The sequence below is a fragment of the Phyllopteryx taeniolatus genome, chromosome 17 (genome assembly GCF_024500385.1).
Source record: "Phyllopteryx taeniolatus isolate TA_2022b chromosome 17, UOR_Ptae_1.2, whole genome shotgun sequence".
NCBI classification, from domain to species: Eukaryota; Metazoa; Chordata; class Actinopteri; order Syngnathiformes; family Syngnathidae; genus Phyllopteryx; species Phyllopteryx taeniolatus.
Genome location: NC_084518.1, coordinates 5,734,117 through 5,750,102, shown reverse-complemented (window position 1 = coordinate 5,750,102; position 15,986 = coordinate 5,734,117). Strand labels below are relative to the sequence as shown.

The 15,986-nt window shown below is 40.7% G+C and overlaps 1 protein-coding gene across 3 annotated transcripts in view; it reads left to right on the top strand.

Moving 5' to 3' along the window:
* Positions 1–15,605, top strand: part of mark4a (MAP/microtubule affinity-regulating kinase 4a) — a 57,768-nt gene extending 42,163 nt beyond the window's left edge. The window contains exons 13-18 of one of the 3 annotated variants that reach the window (XM_061751336.1): positions 110–321; positions 3,642–3,745; positions 5,071–5,352; positions 7,865–7,947; positions 9,035–9,079; positions 9,131–15,605. In XM_061751336.1, the coding sequence (XP_061607320.1) occupies positions 110–321; positions 3,642–3,745; positions 5,071–5,352; positions 7,865–7,947; positions 9,035–9,079; positions 9,131–9,504 (1,100 nt within the window). In that variant the 3' untranslated portion in view covers positions 9,505–15,605. The remainder of the gene's footprint in view (positions 1–109; positions 322–3,641; positions 3,746–5,070; positions 5,353–7,864; positions 7,948–9,034; positions 9,080–9,130) is intronic. The other 2 variants (XM_061751335.1, XM_061751334.1) reach the window with 2 other exon arrangements.
* The last annotated feature ends 381 nt before the right edge of the window (positions 15,606–15,986 follow it).

Genomic DNA, 15,986 nt, shown 5'->3' with positions numbered 1-15,986 from the left:
TGATTTACTATCGGCTATCCTTTTATAAGCCGCTGGGGACTGCTGATGCAGAATACTCCTTATATGAGTCTCTTGTCCGTCTTATGCACTGCTGTCCTCCACAACAAAGGCGGGCCTTCCATGCCCGTCATGCACCCCAAACGGAGCCCAACAAGCACCGGCGAGCGGGAGCTGCGAGAGGGACGAATGCCTTCACGTAAGGCCAGTTGCAGCGTGATGGGAAGCCACAGCCTCCCTCCTTCTAGTCCAATGGTTAGCAGCGCCAACAACCCCAACAAGTCGGAGATACCAGACCGCCGTAAAGACATGACCGCCACCACAGTAAGTGTTGCCTACTCATTTTGCGAGGGACTACTGCAATTCATTCAAATACCGTAATTTCTCGTGTATAATGCGCACCCCCAAAGTTGAACCCAATATTCTGGAAAACCTATGTGTACTGCATTTTTACAATGCATGATTTTGCTTCTACCCAGATGATCAAAACATAAAGTGTTATCTGTATTTTGTTAGGTTTTTCAAAGAATGATTCTGAAGTTAAAACACCTTATTTGAACACACAATACTTTCTTTTTATTTACTTTCTCTTATTTTGAAATTCAAAGCCCTACTTTTATTTCGTAAATGAGAAAACACACAGTTATGCTCATATGTTTGATTACCCAGGCAGGATTTGTAAGATGTGTACGTGGATTCGGCTGCCACGGGTACGCCCGTCCCTGCTGTAGACCCTCCATCTCCACCTTTTAAGAGAACATGAAGGACCAGGCGAAACACATATAATTATATTTTAATGATATTCAAATTAAACTGTCAAGCATTTCAGAAAAGCATTATCATTAAACAAAACATAACCATAAAGAAATTAATGATGGTTGTTGTTCAGTCATCAGTCGTATTAAAAAACAAAAACAAATTTCACAAATTCACCCTGGGTATGTAAACTTAGGAGCAGAATTGTACATATATGCAGTCGTACCCCTGTCATATTGAAATGAAAGTGTAGTCTACACTCTTTTGCATAACCTCTAGATGGCGCTGGCATACTGGAATGACAGTGTACAGCTTTTTCATAACCTCGAGATGGCGGCATACATGATAAAATATGAAAGTCTTTTTAATTTTCTCCTATACCTATGTATAATGCACACTAACTGACTTTTGACAATTTTGGGGGGTAAAAAATGCGCATTATACACGAGAAATTACGATACTGTCTTTTCATTCTCGTATATGACCCTTTGAGGTGCTTTTTCCAACACCTCACCTGGGTCTCCAATTCAATGCACAACCTTCAGTTTGTGATTATAGAAAGATGGAGGTTCCAACATATGTGATTTTGAGGTTATGAATGGTATGCAACGAAGGAGTTTGAGCAGCAATAGAAGGCTCATTTACCACTGTATCTACTGTTTTTCATTTGATTGCTTTTTTTTTTTTTTTTACACATATTATTTTTAATTATGACTTAACTATTGTGGGGGGAGTTAGTGATAGACTAAGAAAGCATGCTTCAGTTACTGCTGTACTTACTGTTTTTCCATTTGATTGTTTTACAGTGGGTACAAAAAGTATTCAGACCCCCTTAAAAATTTTCACTCTTTGTTATATTGCAGCCATTTGCTAAAATCATTTAAGTTCTCTTTTTTTTCCTCATTAATGTACACACAGCGGCTCTGACAGTGGGTGACTGGTTAGAGCGTCTGCCTCACAGTTCTGAGGACCGGGGTTCAAATCCCGGCCCGCCTGTGTGGAGTTTGCATGTTCTCCCTGCGTGGGTTTTCTCCGGGCACTCCGGTTTCCTACCACATCCCAAAAACATGCATTAATTGGAGACTCAGCCATGCATGTTCTCCATGCATGGCTGCGTGGGTTTTCTCCGGGCACTCCGGTTTCCTCCCACATCCCAAAAAACATGCATGGTAGGTTAATTGACGACTCCAAATTGCCCGTTATTGTGAATGTTTGTGCGAATGGTTGTTTGTTTATGTGTGCCCTGCGATTGGCTGGCAACCAGTTCAGGGTGTACCCCGCCTCCTGCCCGAAGATAGCTGGGATAGGCTCCAGCACTCTCGTGACCCTACTGAGGATAAGCGGCTCAGAAAATGGATGGATGGATGTACACACAGCACCCCATATTGACAGAAAAAAAAACAGAATTGTTGAAATTTTTGCAGATTTATTAAAACAGAAAAACTGAACTATCACACATCCATAAGTATTCAGACCCTTTGCTATGACACTCATATATTTAACTCGGGTGCTGTCCATTTCTTCTGATCATTCTTGAGATGGTTTTACAGCTTCATTGGAGTCCAGCTGTGTTTGATTATAGTTATTGGACTTCATTAGGAAACCCACACACCTGTCTATATAAGACCTTACAGTTCACAGTGCATGTCAGAGCAAATGAGAATCATGAGGTCAAAGGAACTGCCTGAAGAGCTCAGAGACAGAATTGTGGCAAGGCACAGATCTGGCCAAGGTTACAAAAAAAAATTCTCCTGCAATTAAGGTTCCTAAGAGCACAGTGGCCTTCATAATCCTTAAATGGAAGATGTTTAGGACGACCAGAACCCTTCCTAGAGCTGGCCGTCCGGCCAAACTGAGCAATCTGGGGAGAAGAGCCTTGGTGAGAGATGTAAAGAAGAACCCAAAGATCACTGTGGCTGAGCTCCAGAGATGCAGTCGGGAGATGGGAGAAAGTTCTAGAAAGTCAACCATCAATGCAGCCCTCCACCAGTCAGGGCTTTATGGCAGAGTGGCCCGACAGAAGCCTCTCTTCCGTGCAAGACAGATGAAAGCCCAAATGGAGTTTGCTTAAAAAACACCCGAAGGATTTCAAGATGGTGAGAAATAAGATTCTCTGGTGTAATGAAACCAAGATATAACTTTCTGGCCTTAATTCTAAGTGGTATGTGTGGAGAAAACCAGGTGCTGCTCATCACCTGTCCAATAAAGTCCCAACAGTGAAGCATGGTGGTGGCAGCATCATGCTGTGGGGTGTTTTTCAGCTGCAGGGACAAGGAGACTGGTTGCAATCGAAGGAAAGATGAATGCGGCCAAGTACAGGGATATCCTGGACAAAAACCTTCTCCAGAGTGCCCACCTCAGACTGGGCCGAAGGTTAACCTTCCAACAAGACAATGACCCTAAGCACACAGCTAAAATAATGAAGGAGTGGCTTCAGAACAACTCCGTGACTGTTCTTGAATGGGCCAGCCAGAGCCTTGACTTAAACCCAATTGAGCATCTCTGGAGAGACCTGAAAATGGCTGCCCACCAACGTTCACCATACAACCTGACAGAACTGGAGAGGATCTGCAAAGAGGAATGGCAGAGGATCCCCAAATCCAGGTGTGAAAAACATGTTGCATCATTCCCAAAAAGACTCATGGCTGTATTAGCTCAAAAGGGTGCTTCTACTAAATACTGAGCAAAGGGTATGAATACTTATGGCTGTGTAATATTTCAGTTTAAAAAATTATTTTTTTTAAATAAATCTAAAAATGTCAACAATTCTGTTCCCCCTCCCCCCCCCCCCCTCCTGTCAATATGGGGTGCTGTGTGTACATTAATAAGGAAAAAAATAACCTAAATGATTTTAGTCACAAATATTTTCTTCTCACCTCACTATGAAGAACAACATCCCTGGAAGCGCTATGACACGTCGAAACACATACGTGTGCACGGATCGCTCAGGGACTGACAGGCACTCTCTCTTGCAGAATGGCAAAGACAACAGGTACTGCTCTGTGTCGTGTCTTTTTGTTGTTGGTGGTTGTTTTTTGCATTTTTGTTTCAAAATACAATAACCCATAGTGCTCTAAGAAACCAGGTAAAAACATGAACAGACAATCTATCATTGAAGCTTCTTTTCTTTATTTATAACCATCTGATAAAATACGGCAATTTTACATTTTCAAAAAATGTAAAAGACTATTAATGCACATTATTTTTTTTTTCTTTATTAACATGTCAAATTGTAGAAATTTACTTGTATTCCAGAACAGGAAAAAAAAGTTTTGGTATTTTAATGTTATCGTCTGAGTTCTCAGGGAAGCCCATGGAGCAGGCAAATTCAGGTATGAAAAGGTGAATTTAATTTTCTTAATTTGTGTTTAAATGATAAAACACCAGTAGCTCATTAAAACTGAAAGTGTCTACATTAGCGCACTTCATGGTGTTGGATGGTCTCTTGATCTTGTTTTTATTACAAATGGTCTAATACATTTGTTAAGCACTGTATGTGTACTATAATCAAGGCTAATGGCTAAAAGAGTTTTTCTTAGCCAGCCAGTACATACAGGTGCATCTAAAATAAACTGGAGCATTCCAGAAATATTTTTGTATTTCAGTAGTATTTAACACATAGAAAATAGTTTTCAGAAGGCGAACTCTGACCTAATTTGTAGATAAAAATATTGTTTGATTGTTTTTTTCTGTAATATTCTTGAGATGGTGTATTTGGGAGGTTAGTTTTATTCAGCAGCATTATTACAAAAAGAAGAAAAAGTTTTTTTCTTTTTTGTGGTCATTTGCACAAGATGAAAAAAGTGCCCTTCTGCTGTAGCCCCCCCCAACACCATCTCATCTGTTGTTTTTTTACTTCCCCTCTCTGAATATAGTTATTGTTTTTTTTCAGTTGAGTTGTACAGGTTAAAGGTTAACTAATAGTGGAAAAAAACTTTTGAAATATTTATCTCTCTATCTATTTGTCTCTTCTTGTATCTCATAGGCTATATAGATTTTTATATCCATTGTAGCTTCCCTTCACCTCCTTTGCTAATAGCTGTATTTTTGATTTGTGTTAACAGATATAAATACATAATCCATATACAACTGTTTTTTTTCTTAATTGTATGAATAATTTCGGCGATGGTTGTCCTTTTTTGGACTTGAGTACCTGACCCCAAAAAATGTCTGTGCACGTGCCTCTCAGAATCAAGGTCCAAATACATCTGGACTTAACCGTCGAACAAAAATACAAATGAGCTGATGATCGCACTGGAAAGTAAGGCTTTTTTTGTGTGTTTATTTTAACATCCTCTTTCGTTTCAATGAATGCAGCTCTCTGGGCCACCGCATGCCTGCAGCGTCTCCCTCCACACTCAGCATTTCTGGGGCCGGAGCCACATCTTCCTCTTCTTCGGACCGATGCCGCTTGACCCGAGGCTCTACAATCCGCAGCACCTTTCACGGGGGACAGCTGAGGGACCGTGGCCCTCCGATTTACTCAGCCCCGCCCACTTCACCCACCCTGTCCCACCATGATGCCAGCCCGCTGCCCCATGCTCGCACCAGGGCCACCTCCAACCTCTTCACCAAGCTGACCTCCAAACTCACTCGCAGGTAGCTTGCATGCCTTCCGCAGACTCCAGAGATTTTACTTCGAAATTTTTAGTACTGCAATTCATGTCATTGTATTGGAAATACTGTATATTTAGGTCATTTTCATCTAATTTCAATAACGGTAAAGACACTTTAAAAAATCGAATTTAGCAATTTTTTCATGTCACCTTGGTTTTATATCAGTAAAAGTCTCCCATGCTGAAATAGACATGCTTAAAGTCCCATTATCAGAAAGCTATTTTAGGATTTCAAATGTTAAGCATTCATAGTAAAGCCAATCCTTATTGAAAGAGCAAAATGTGGTGGCCCACTGAAATACACTTCTTGCATAACGGTAAAGACATCACAGCTTCCACAAAAAAAACCTGTGTCGCACGATTTACCTGCGTTGCCCTTCAAACTCTGCGGATGCAAGTGCAGAAATGATCCTAATTGCTCATTAAACCAATTACATTTGTCTTTGTACAGTCATAATAACGGTAAAGACATGCAGTAGTCGTGACACGTTCTCAAATTCATGCATATCTAAATAACAGCATTTATTTTGCTGTCTGCTATTGTGTGAAAGCAAAACGGCTGCCTCATCCTGGCAATTTGGCTCATACAGCTACCCTCTGGTGTATTGCAAAAATATAATGAGGCTCTTTCCAGTGGCAACAGTAAAGACAGCTTGAGTGACAAAGACAGACTATTTGTAAAAAAGAACCTAAAAAAAAAGACACACAGTTCCATTTGGGTTACTTTTCATAGAAAAGGCATATTAGAAAAATCCCATGTCCAAGAATGTAATTAGCAGCTTCAGAAAACATGTTGCAAATTACTGTAATTTCTCGTGTATAATGCGCATTTCCCCCCCACGCCCCCTAAAAATTGACAAAAGTCAATAGTGTGCATTATACATAGGTATAGGGGCAAATGGAAAAAACTTTCACATTGTATTAATGTATGCCGCCATCTAGTGGTTGATAAAAAAAACTGTACACTTTCATTCCAAACTGCCACCGCCACCTAGTGGTTATAAAAAAGGTGTAGCCTACACTTTCATTCCAATATGACAGCGGGTACGTATGACTGTATATATGTACAGTTATGCTCATAAGTTTACCTAGCCTGGCAGAATTTGTGAAATATATATTTTTTTAATATGACTGATGAATGAACAACAACCATCATTATTTTCTTTATGATTATGTTTTGTTTAATGATAATGCTTTTCTGAAATGCTTGACCGTTTAATTTGAATCCCATTGAAATTAAATTAAATGTGTTTCGCCTGGTCCTTCATTCTTTAAAGAATTGTACCCATCTTACAAATTCTGCCTGAGTAATCAAACATATGAGCACAACTTTGTGTTTTCTATTTTACTAAATAAAAAAACTTAATAAAAAAGGATTACGTGTTAAAATAAAGTGCTTAACTTCAGAATAATTATTTGAAAAAAACTAACAAAATACAGATAATACTTTATGTTTTGATCATATGGGTAGAAGCAAAATCATGCATTGTAAAAATGCATTCCGGAATTTTAAGGTCAACTTTGGGAGTGCGTATTATACATGGGTGCGCATTATACACGAGAAATTACGGTATAAAACGTCATGTGGGACACACAACAGTAAAGACATTTTGGCATTAAAAGTTGGAAAAATATTACTTTAGAATAATTTATTTTCTTAGCAACACTTATTCGTGTTTGAATGACAACAACATGCAAAAATATCACTTCTAGTTAGTATTTTTAATTGTTTTTCACTTTCCATTGATTTTACGCCTGCCACTATAATATGTCACTGGTTTTAGTATTATGTACAGTTAAATATGTATTTGCAAACTGTTCCTCTTAACTGCAGATGCCTTTCAGCCCATTTTTATTCTTAGCAAACAGCTACTAAAGAAATACTTTATTATTCTGTATATTTCCATTACGCATTATTTATGCCAGAGGTTAAGCAGGCAACTGTCAACATTTCCATTTGCTACATCTGTCCTATCTCTATCGAACTTTGCCACTCTGAAAAACAACTTCAAAGACTAGAACATAGGTTTAAAGTGCTTATTTACAGAAAGTGTTTTTAAATCTGGAGTTTTTTTCTGCCGTTGTGGGGAGTGAAAGCTTCTCTTGAGATCTCAAGTGATACAAATGTGTATGTAATAGTACCGTAGAACAGTCAGGAAGTTTCTTGCTTTCAATTTGAGTTCAACCCTGCTGGGATCCATGCTTATTAGAATGTTTATTCACGTTGGCGTCTTTGCAAGTCCTTCTGTGGCCCCAGATTATCCCCTGTTCCCCTCTTCCTCTCAGTCGTTTATAATCACACATGACTAATCTAATCAAACCACAGCTTTATCCTTGCCACTCAATTCCTGTGCCACACTCTCCTCTACCACTTGGTCTCCTGCGATTCAATTATCTCTCATGTATCTCTTGAGCCCCCTCCCTTCACCGCTCTTACCCTGTATTCCCTCTTCTCCTGTGTTTCTTATTCTGCTTTCCTACTGTCATGGCATCAGGGTCAACCTTGACCCGTCCAAGCGCCAGGGCTCAAACAAATCAGTGTCGGGTTGCACTCTTCCACAAGGATCAAAAACCGTTAGTAAGTTGCCGTGTGTCTTGCTTATTTCTTGTGTGGCTGCACCGCTCCATTGTCTGCCTGGTCACACTGGAGTTACATCAGTCCGTGAATGCCTCACTGATTTTCTGTATTGGCTCTATCTATTCATTGTTGCTCCTCTGCATGATTTTTGTTTATTATATTCATTATATGCTTTCTCATACAATAGGATTTAAGCATGATTTTAGCTCAAGCAAGTTTTTATTTACTTTTATTTTATTTATTTTTTGTTTGGAGGGTCACTGTAATCAACAGTGGAGACAATATCATTTAGTGTTAACTCTATCCATCCAATTCATCCAAGTATGCCCATATAATCTGGCTACATTGAACACACTTCAGCCATTTTCTTAACGTGAAAAACAAAAACAAAAGCCAGTCACGCCCACTAATCTGTTGAATGGCAAACTAGGGTCTGATGGTGCCGTGGCCCAGGATGAGAGCGATGACTGAAGCAGACGCACACAAAAGAAACTTAAGAACACATTTAATGAGATTGCTTTTGTATACCCATTAATTAAACAATTTAATCGCTGCTCTGCATGGAAATACCCAAAACCCATGTGTGTACACTAACCAGGACACAAAAAGCAAAGAGATTCAGTATGTACAGTCATCATATCACGTACACAAGTGGAGTGAGAGTGCCCTTAGAATGGAGCTCCCAACACATATGTCTCTTCCATGCTGTTCTCATGCCTGATTAAACTAGTTCATTGATCATGATGGTAGTGTTGCTTTGCAGCGTCTGCACTGTGAACAGCCTGCATACGTTATTGTGCTCAATGTTGCCAGACAGTTTTCATTATCGATTTGTGGTTAATGGGTTGAAACTCATTAAATGTTTATTCCATGTGTTACAATAATGTGCACTGTTGTACTATATAGAACAATCAATGCATGCTTTAAATTGAAGAGAGCTGAGTTGTAAGGTTACTGGTCAGTACATACGGCCTGCTTGTCGATGATGCTTGTTTGTTCTGAACGTCATCTCATCTCTGCGTCTTGTTTTCGTTCATTTGTTGACTGCTCTGGATTACCTCTCTTACATTATATTGCTGTCCTCCAGGGTCACAAATGAATCTGAGGGAATCAGGAGATTTGCGGTCACAAGGTCAGTGTGTCTTTCACATCGGAAAGTTGGGTTAGTTCCTGCGTCCTTTAGTTTTGCAAACTTACAAACGTTGTGTCTACCTTTCCAGTTGCCATCTACCTGGGTATCAAAAAGCGTCCGAGCCCAGGGCCGTCGGACGTGGCCGGGATCTGAGAAGCAGTGGGCGGCGGGACCCTGCGGAGGTTGTACTGGCTCTGCGGGAGGCAGCACTCGGATGCAGCTGCCAGGTGCACCGTGCCGGCCCCTTTCTGCTCTCCTGCACCCATGGCGTGGCAGGGGGCCGCGTGGCTTTTGAGGCAGAGGTGTGCCATCTTTCCACGGGCGCCTCTGGGACTTCAAACGGGGTGCGCTATACACGACTCTGGGGGGCACCACTAGCTTTTCGGGACATCGCCACCCAAATATCCAAGGATCTTGAACTCTGAGTGGCGGGTGTGGGGATGTGTCAGTGTGTGTGCGAGTGTTAGAAAGGGTATTTATGTGTGGGAAAAGGACAACTTTAGAATAATGGAGCAGAGAAGTGGCAAGTGGAAATACTAACTTCTCTTCCTAGTTTCTTCACAACTACCACACATGTAGACACACACACACACACACACTGAGGAAACCACCCCCCTCACCCCAAGCCACTCCCACACCTCCCTCCATCCCGTCACCCCACAAAAGCTCAGCTCTCCCCGTTGAGAAACTTCACCCTCTGGACCTGGATCTGACTGAATCTATTTCAATATTTTTTACTACTACTACTCTAGCCATAATTATTCTTTTTTAATTTATTGCTCTGATGGTTGTTTTTATCCAGTATTATTTTTACTAGTGCAGAAAAACATCATTCATTGTGTTTGAGCGACCAGCCCGTCCTCTTTTTCAATATTGATATCTGTTCATATTTACATCCACCATTCAATTTTTCCATACACTTCTGGACATAACATATGGAGATGGTCTGGCTATGTGTCAGACAAGCAATCGAAGTGGGTCGCTTCGATTAGTCCCCATCGCTACGTACTACAGTGACGACTGCGCTGGATTAAGGTCACTGGGAGCAGGGTTGGCCAGTCAGAATCTGACTAACACTAATGAGTCTGTGACATCTTCAGCTTAACGAGGCGGTGGGTTTGTGGCTTCTCAATCACATTTCCGGGTGGCAGATGAGCAGGAAAAAAAATGCTTTTGAGTCTCAACAAAGAAGCTGCAGACAGCTCATTCAATGAATAGAGCTTTTTTTGTTTGTTTTCAAATGGAAATGTACTCATTAGATGTTTACATACAGTTATGCCACAAAATATTAATACCCTGGCCAAATTTGGACTTAAAAGTCGTTTTTAATTTCATAAGAATGGGTCTCATAACTGCAAATCATGCCCGAAAGGGGTAAACGACTGTAATCCCCCTGCCCATGTCAACATAAAATTTGGAGGGGGCCCTCTGAAGAATAAAATTTGGAAGGGGGCCTCTGAAGGAGCCAAGAATATGGTGCTACATCCTTGCATCCATTTTCTGTACTGCTTGTGAGCTGGAGCCTATCCCAACATATTTTGGACAAGAGGAAGGGTAACCCTGGACGGGTTGCAAGTCAATCACAGACAAATATAGACAGATAACGATTCACACTAACATTCACACCTAGGGCTCTATTTTCAGGACCGGGGTAAATCCGGCGAGCGACGCGATTGTGTGCCAGGGGCGGGTTAGACGGTATTGGTACTTTTGTAGACCAGATCACACCGACCGATCCGAGAATGGGTGGGCTGCATCACTGTGGGCGTGTCTACAGTCGACATCTTTCTGACATGGCGACATCTCTGTGCAAAAGACGACGATGCGTAATCTCAGTGATCCGTGCAATTGTCACAGCACTTGGTCGGCGTGACAACAGGCAGTGTGAGCGGGTACCCTTAATAAATACAATTGAAGCCTGTGGTAACTGCTAGCCACTTAAATATGTCCGCAGACTTCATGTATCTGTCCCCACCCTCCATAGCTGTGCCAGCCATGTGGGATGATTTAAGAAAATATAATAATGACAATGATAATATTAATAGAAATAATGCATTCAATTAATTGTTTTCGACAATGATTCAGATGGTTAGATGCCCGCTGTTTACATATTTATGAATGGAATACATCTGACATCCACCAGACTTCCACCAGTCTGCGGAGCTTGCGTATCCGTCTGCCTGTGCACCCATCAAATTCACCAAAATCGCATTAGACCAGCTGTGCTAAACTTTAGATGTGGTGTAAGTTTAGACTGACTTTCTGCCACCAAATTGTCACTGCGCCCACGGTTATGTCAAAGGACACACCTTTGCCAATTTTCCAAATTGGAAAATGCGCAGCGAGCCTTGCACTTGCACGAAAACTACAACCCCAATTCCAGTGAAGTTTGGACGTTGTGTTAAACATAAATAAAAACAGAATACAATGATTTGCAAATCATGTTCAACCTATATTTAATTGAATACACTACAAAGACAAGATATTTAATGTTCAAACTGATAAACTTTATTGTTTTTAGCAAATAATCATGAACTTAGAATTTTATGGCTGCAACACATTCCAAAAAAGCTGGGACAGGGTCATGTTTACCACTGTGTTACATCACCTTTTCTTTTAACAACATCCAATAAACGTTTGGGAACTGACGACACTAATTGTTGAAGCTTTGTAGGTGGAAATGTTTCCCATTCTTGCTCAATGTACAGCTTCAGCTGTTCAACAGTCCGGGGTCTCCGTTGTCATATTTTACGCTTCATTATGCGCCACACATTTTCAATGTGAGACAGGTCTGGACTGCAGGGAGGCCAGTCTAGTACCCGCACTCTTTTACTACGAAGCCACGCTGTCGTAACACGTGCAGAATGTGGTTTGGCATTGTCTTGCTGAAATAAGCAGGGGCGTCCATGAAAAAGACGTCGCTTGGATGGCAGCATGTTTCTCCAAAACCTGTATGTACCTTTCAGCATTAATGGTGCCTTCACAGAAGTGTAAGTTACCCATGTCATTGGCACTAACACAGATGCTAGCTTTTGAACTTTGCGTCCATAACAGTCCGGATGGTTCTTTTCCTCTTTGGCCCGGAGGACACGACATCCACAATTTCCCAAAACAACTTGAAATGTGGACTCGTCGGACCACAGAACACTTTTCCACTTTTCATCAGTCCATCTTAGATGAGCTCGGGCCCAGAGAAGCCGGCGGCGTTTCTGGGTGTTGTTGATAAATGGTTTTTGCTTTGCATAGTAAGTTGCACTTACGGATGTAGCGCCGAACTGTATTCATGACATTGGTTTTCTGAAGTGTTCCTGAGCCCATGTGTTGATAACTTTTACACATTGATGTCGGTTTTTGATGCAGTGCCGGCCGAGGGATCGAGGTCACGGGCATTCAATGTTGGTTTTCGGCCCTGCCGCTTACATGCAGTGATTTCTCCAGATTCTCTGAACCTTTTGATGATATTATGGACCGTAGAGGATGAAATCCCTAATTCCTTGCAATTGTACATTGAGGAACATTGTCCTTAAACTGTTGGACTATTTTCTCACGCACTTGTTCACAAAGAGGTGAACCTCGCCCCATCTTTGCTTGTGAATGACTGACCAATTCAGGGAAGCTCCTTTTATACCCAATCATGGCACGCACCTGTTCCCAATGAGCCTGTTCACCTGTGGGATGTTCCAAACAGGTGTTTGATGAGCAGTCCTCAACTTTCTTTTTTGAAATCTGTCCCAGCTTTTTTGGAACATGTTGCAGGCAAAAAAATTCTAAGTTCATGATTATTTGCTAAAAACAATCAAGTTTATCAGTTTGAACATTAAATATCTTGTCTTTGTAGTGCATTCAATTAAATAGAGGTTGAACATCATTTGCAAATCGTTGTAATCTGTTTTTATTTATGTTTAACACAACGTCCCAACTTCATTGGAATGGGGGTTGTAGGAAATGCCAGCTTTTGCGCCTTGCCGCAGATGCAATTTAGAGTCTTCAGTTAACCTTTCAAGTGGGTTTTCTGGGACAATGTTCCTCTGGAGTAGAACAAATTATTGCGTTTTTCACAATCGTCTGATCAGCCATGTCAATAATTTTCAAAATGTAAAACAATGCAAATGGCAAATAATATTATCTCCAACACAAGTCTTTTACTTCTTTATTTCCAGACAGAAGATACCTTGTCAACAATTAGATTTTCACTTTAACTCCATCTAAAATTTCCCCAGGGTATTAATAATCTCAGGCTTAACTGTGCATAGAACAGATTTCAGCTTTCTTTCGTTATCATGCGTGTTCGGAGCATCAGAATTTTCCAACCTGTCATGGTGCGTCATCCCGTCGCCTTTTCGTTAAACGCATAGCACTGAAAGCAGCAATTCTGACACACACTTGAGAGAATCCATCCAACCTGTAGCCCTCATTCACTTCAATGTTTATGAAGTACGGTTTCACGGTGTCGTGGGCAGCTGAGCATGAGGCAATTCCTATTGCCCTTTAGTGTAGCCTGTCGTGCCATCACAACTGGCTTACATTCAGTGCAATGCAGCACTTGTGCCCATCTCTGCGCCCTGCACGGTCACCACATCATCACCAAAAGAGTGGATGAGCCAAGTAGCAAAACCCATCAGAGTACACAGAAAAACACACTCCACCCTCTTCTTGTTGTGGCACAGTATATGAACTTGTCTGTCCATCCTCGATGACTGCGGGCTGTTGCTATAAAAGGGAAGTACCCTGGAAAGGCATGATGAAGGCATTGTGGACGTTTTTTTTTTCACCCCCTTCTTCTTTTTAGTCCAGTTGCCTTTAAAGTGAACTACCCCAGCGCCTTCACATGGTATATATTTAATGTACAAAAAGGAAGAGAAAGAAAGACTGCTTTCTATTCTCTCCCCATGTTTTTAGTGAATACCGTACTGTGATATTTACGTAGGCTGCAGAGATCATGTTGTTTGGCTGCTGATTTACTGTTAATACTATTTCTCAATTGTGGCTTTTCTCATGGTGACCCCCAAACCAACACCCATCATCCCCCCATGTCCATTTCCTTTTCGTACCTACCAAATCAAGCAACTCTATTAAACAGGGATGCCAACCTCCACTGTCAACTACCTTCAAGTTCAGTCATTCCAATAAGCATCTGGCTTTCCTCAACCTTGAGACCCTGTTTTCTCATTGTACTGGGGGCTAATGTATGACATCTTCTCATTGCTGCTTGGTGTGTGCTTTTTCAGCCAGGGAGTGGGGAGACTGGGTTTGACCTAACCTCTTCTTTAGGGTGAAAAGCAGTGTGGACACCAGGAGTCTGTCCCTGTCTTCTGCCTCGTTGTGGTATATATATTTGCATTAGGTAATAGAGACCTCAATGCACTTTGCTTTGACTTGAATCAGCTCCTTCCAGTGGACCTTTATGGGATACCCACAACTAGCCACTGGAGGGCGCCAATGTCTTAAATGTGAAACACTTCAATTTGTGGATATTTGCACAGGTACTTAATTTATTTTTTAGAATATCATTAAAACAGGATTTATATCAGTCAGTTGTTGACTGTATATACAATTTATGAAAATAGTATATATCTTAGAGCTCAAGGTTTATTTATAGCTAGAGCAAGAGAACGTCAATCTATTTTAAAGCTGTTTCTGTCAGTGACAATGGGTAAACCAACCCACTTGCAAACCCGCATGACTTCAGTGTTTGGATTTAAAGGGAGAAATGAAACACGATGCACAGCTAGGATCGGTAGCTTTGTGAAACGCAGACATATTTGAACGTAAATCTATACACTATCAAGAAATAAGTGCTTGGTATGGCTGCAAGCTTTTTCCCCTCTCACTTATGGACAGACAGCCTTTGGGTATAACACAGTGACTTTACATTGTTCACTACATTCAGGGCATCTTCAGGCTCATTAAAAGGTAGACCTGGAATTAGAAATGTACCCACATAATATACTGAAAGAAAGCATGTAGTTTTCCATCCCTATTTAAATTGGGACTTAAACTGTTTACCTTAAACTGAATCTGATCCTTAACGTTATCAAAGCCCCGTGTTGCATTCAAGCCATAGAAAGCTATGCCACTGACTTGGTTGTATATCAGGTGAAGCATTGCAGTGGAACCAACTGAAGACAAAAAAAAAAGGCCGAGCAAACAACTCACTCTTAGGGGGAGAATGGATGAACACGGTGCAATTTTTAAATTAAACTATTTTTTTTTATTTTATTTTAATTTTTTTATTTTAACTTCAGTGGTAAACGTGGTTTTGACAGAAGGTGCAGTATTTTTAATCCCAGAGGGCTCAGTATTAAACACGCACCGCTGTTTCAAAACAGATTTTGAAAAGGAAAAAAAAATGTTGGTGTATGCAAAAGAGCCTCGATGAGACTGATAAAATGCTTGGTAGCCTTTTCACTGCTTTGCTCTTTTAATTCCTCCCCAACAGAAACCAACTGTAAACTGAGCTTGAGTGGTTGTGATATCTAAAGGAGAACATGGAGTTGAAGATTAATAAAATTCACTGATGTTGGCATTCCTTCCCTCACGTTGTGTTTTATTTTCATGTGCCACGGTTCATCGTTAATAATAGAGGGCGCAATCTGACTAGTTGCTTTTCTTGAAGACAAAAATATCAAACTTTTAATAAAATATTTCAAATTAAACTGGACCCCCTCAACGCCTTGGCTGTGTCGAGAAATTCTGTCCATAAGGTAATGAACATAATCGGTGACATCGGTTGTTTTGTAAAATATAATAATTATTATTTTTTTAATCATTACAAAGCATGTAGTCCACTAGACTTGATAGAAATTCAAATAATAGAGTTAAAAACTCAGACTAAGGACCAGGAAAGCAGTATTCAATATAACAAAGTGAGAAATTGAGAACAAGGCTTCTAAATGATTCCAAATGT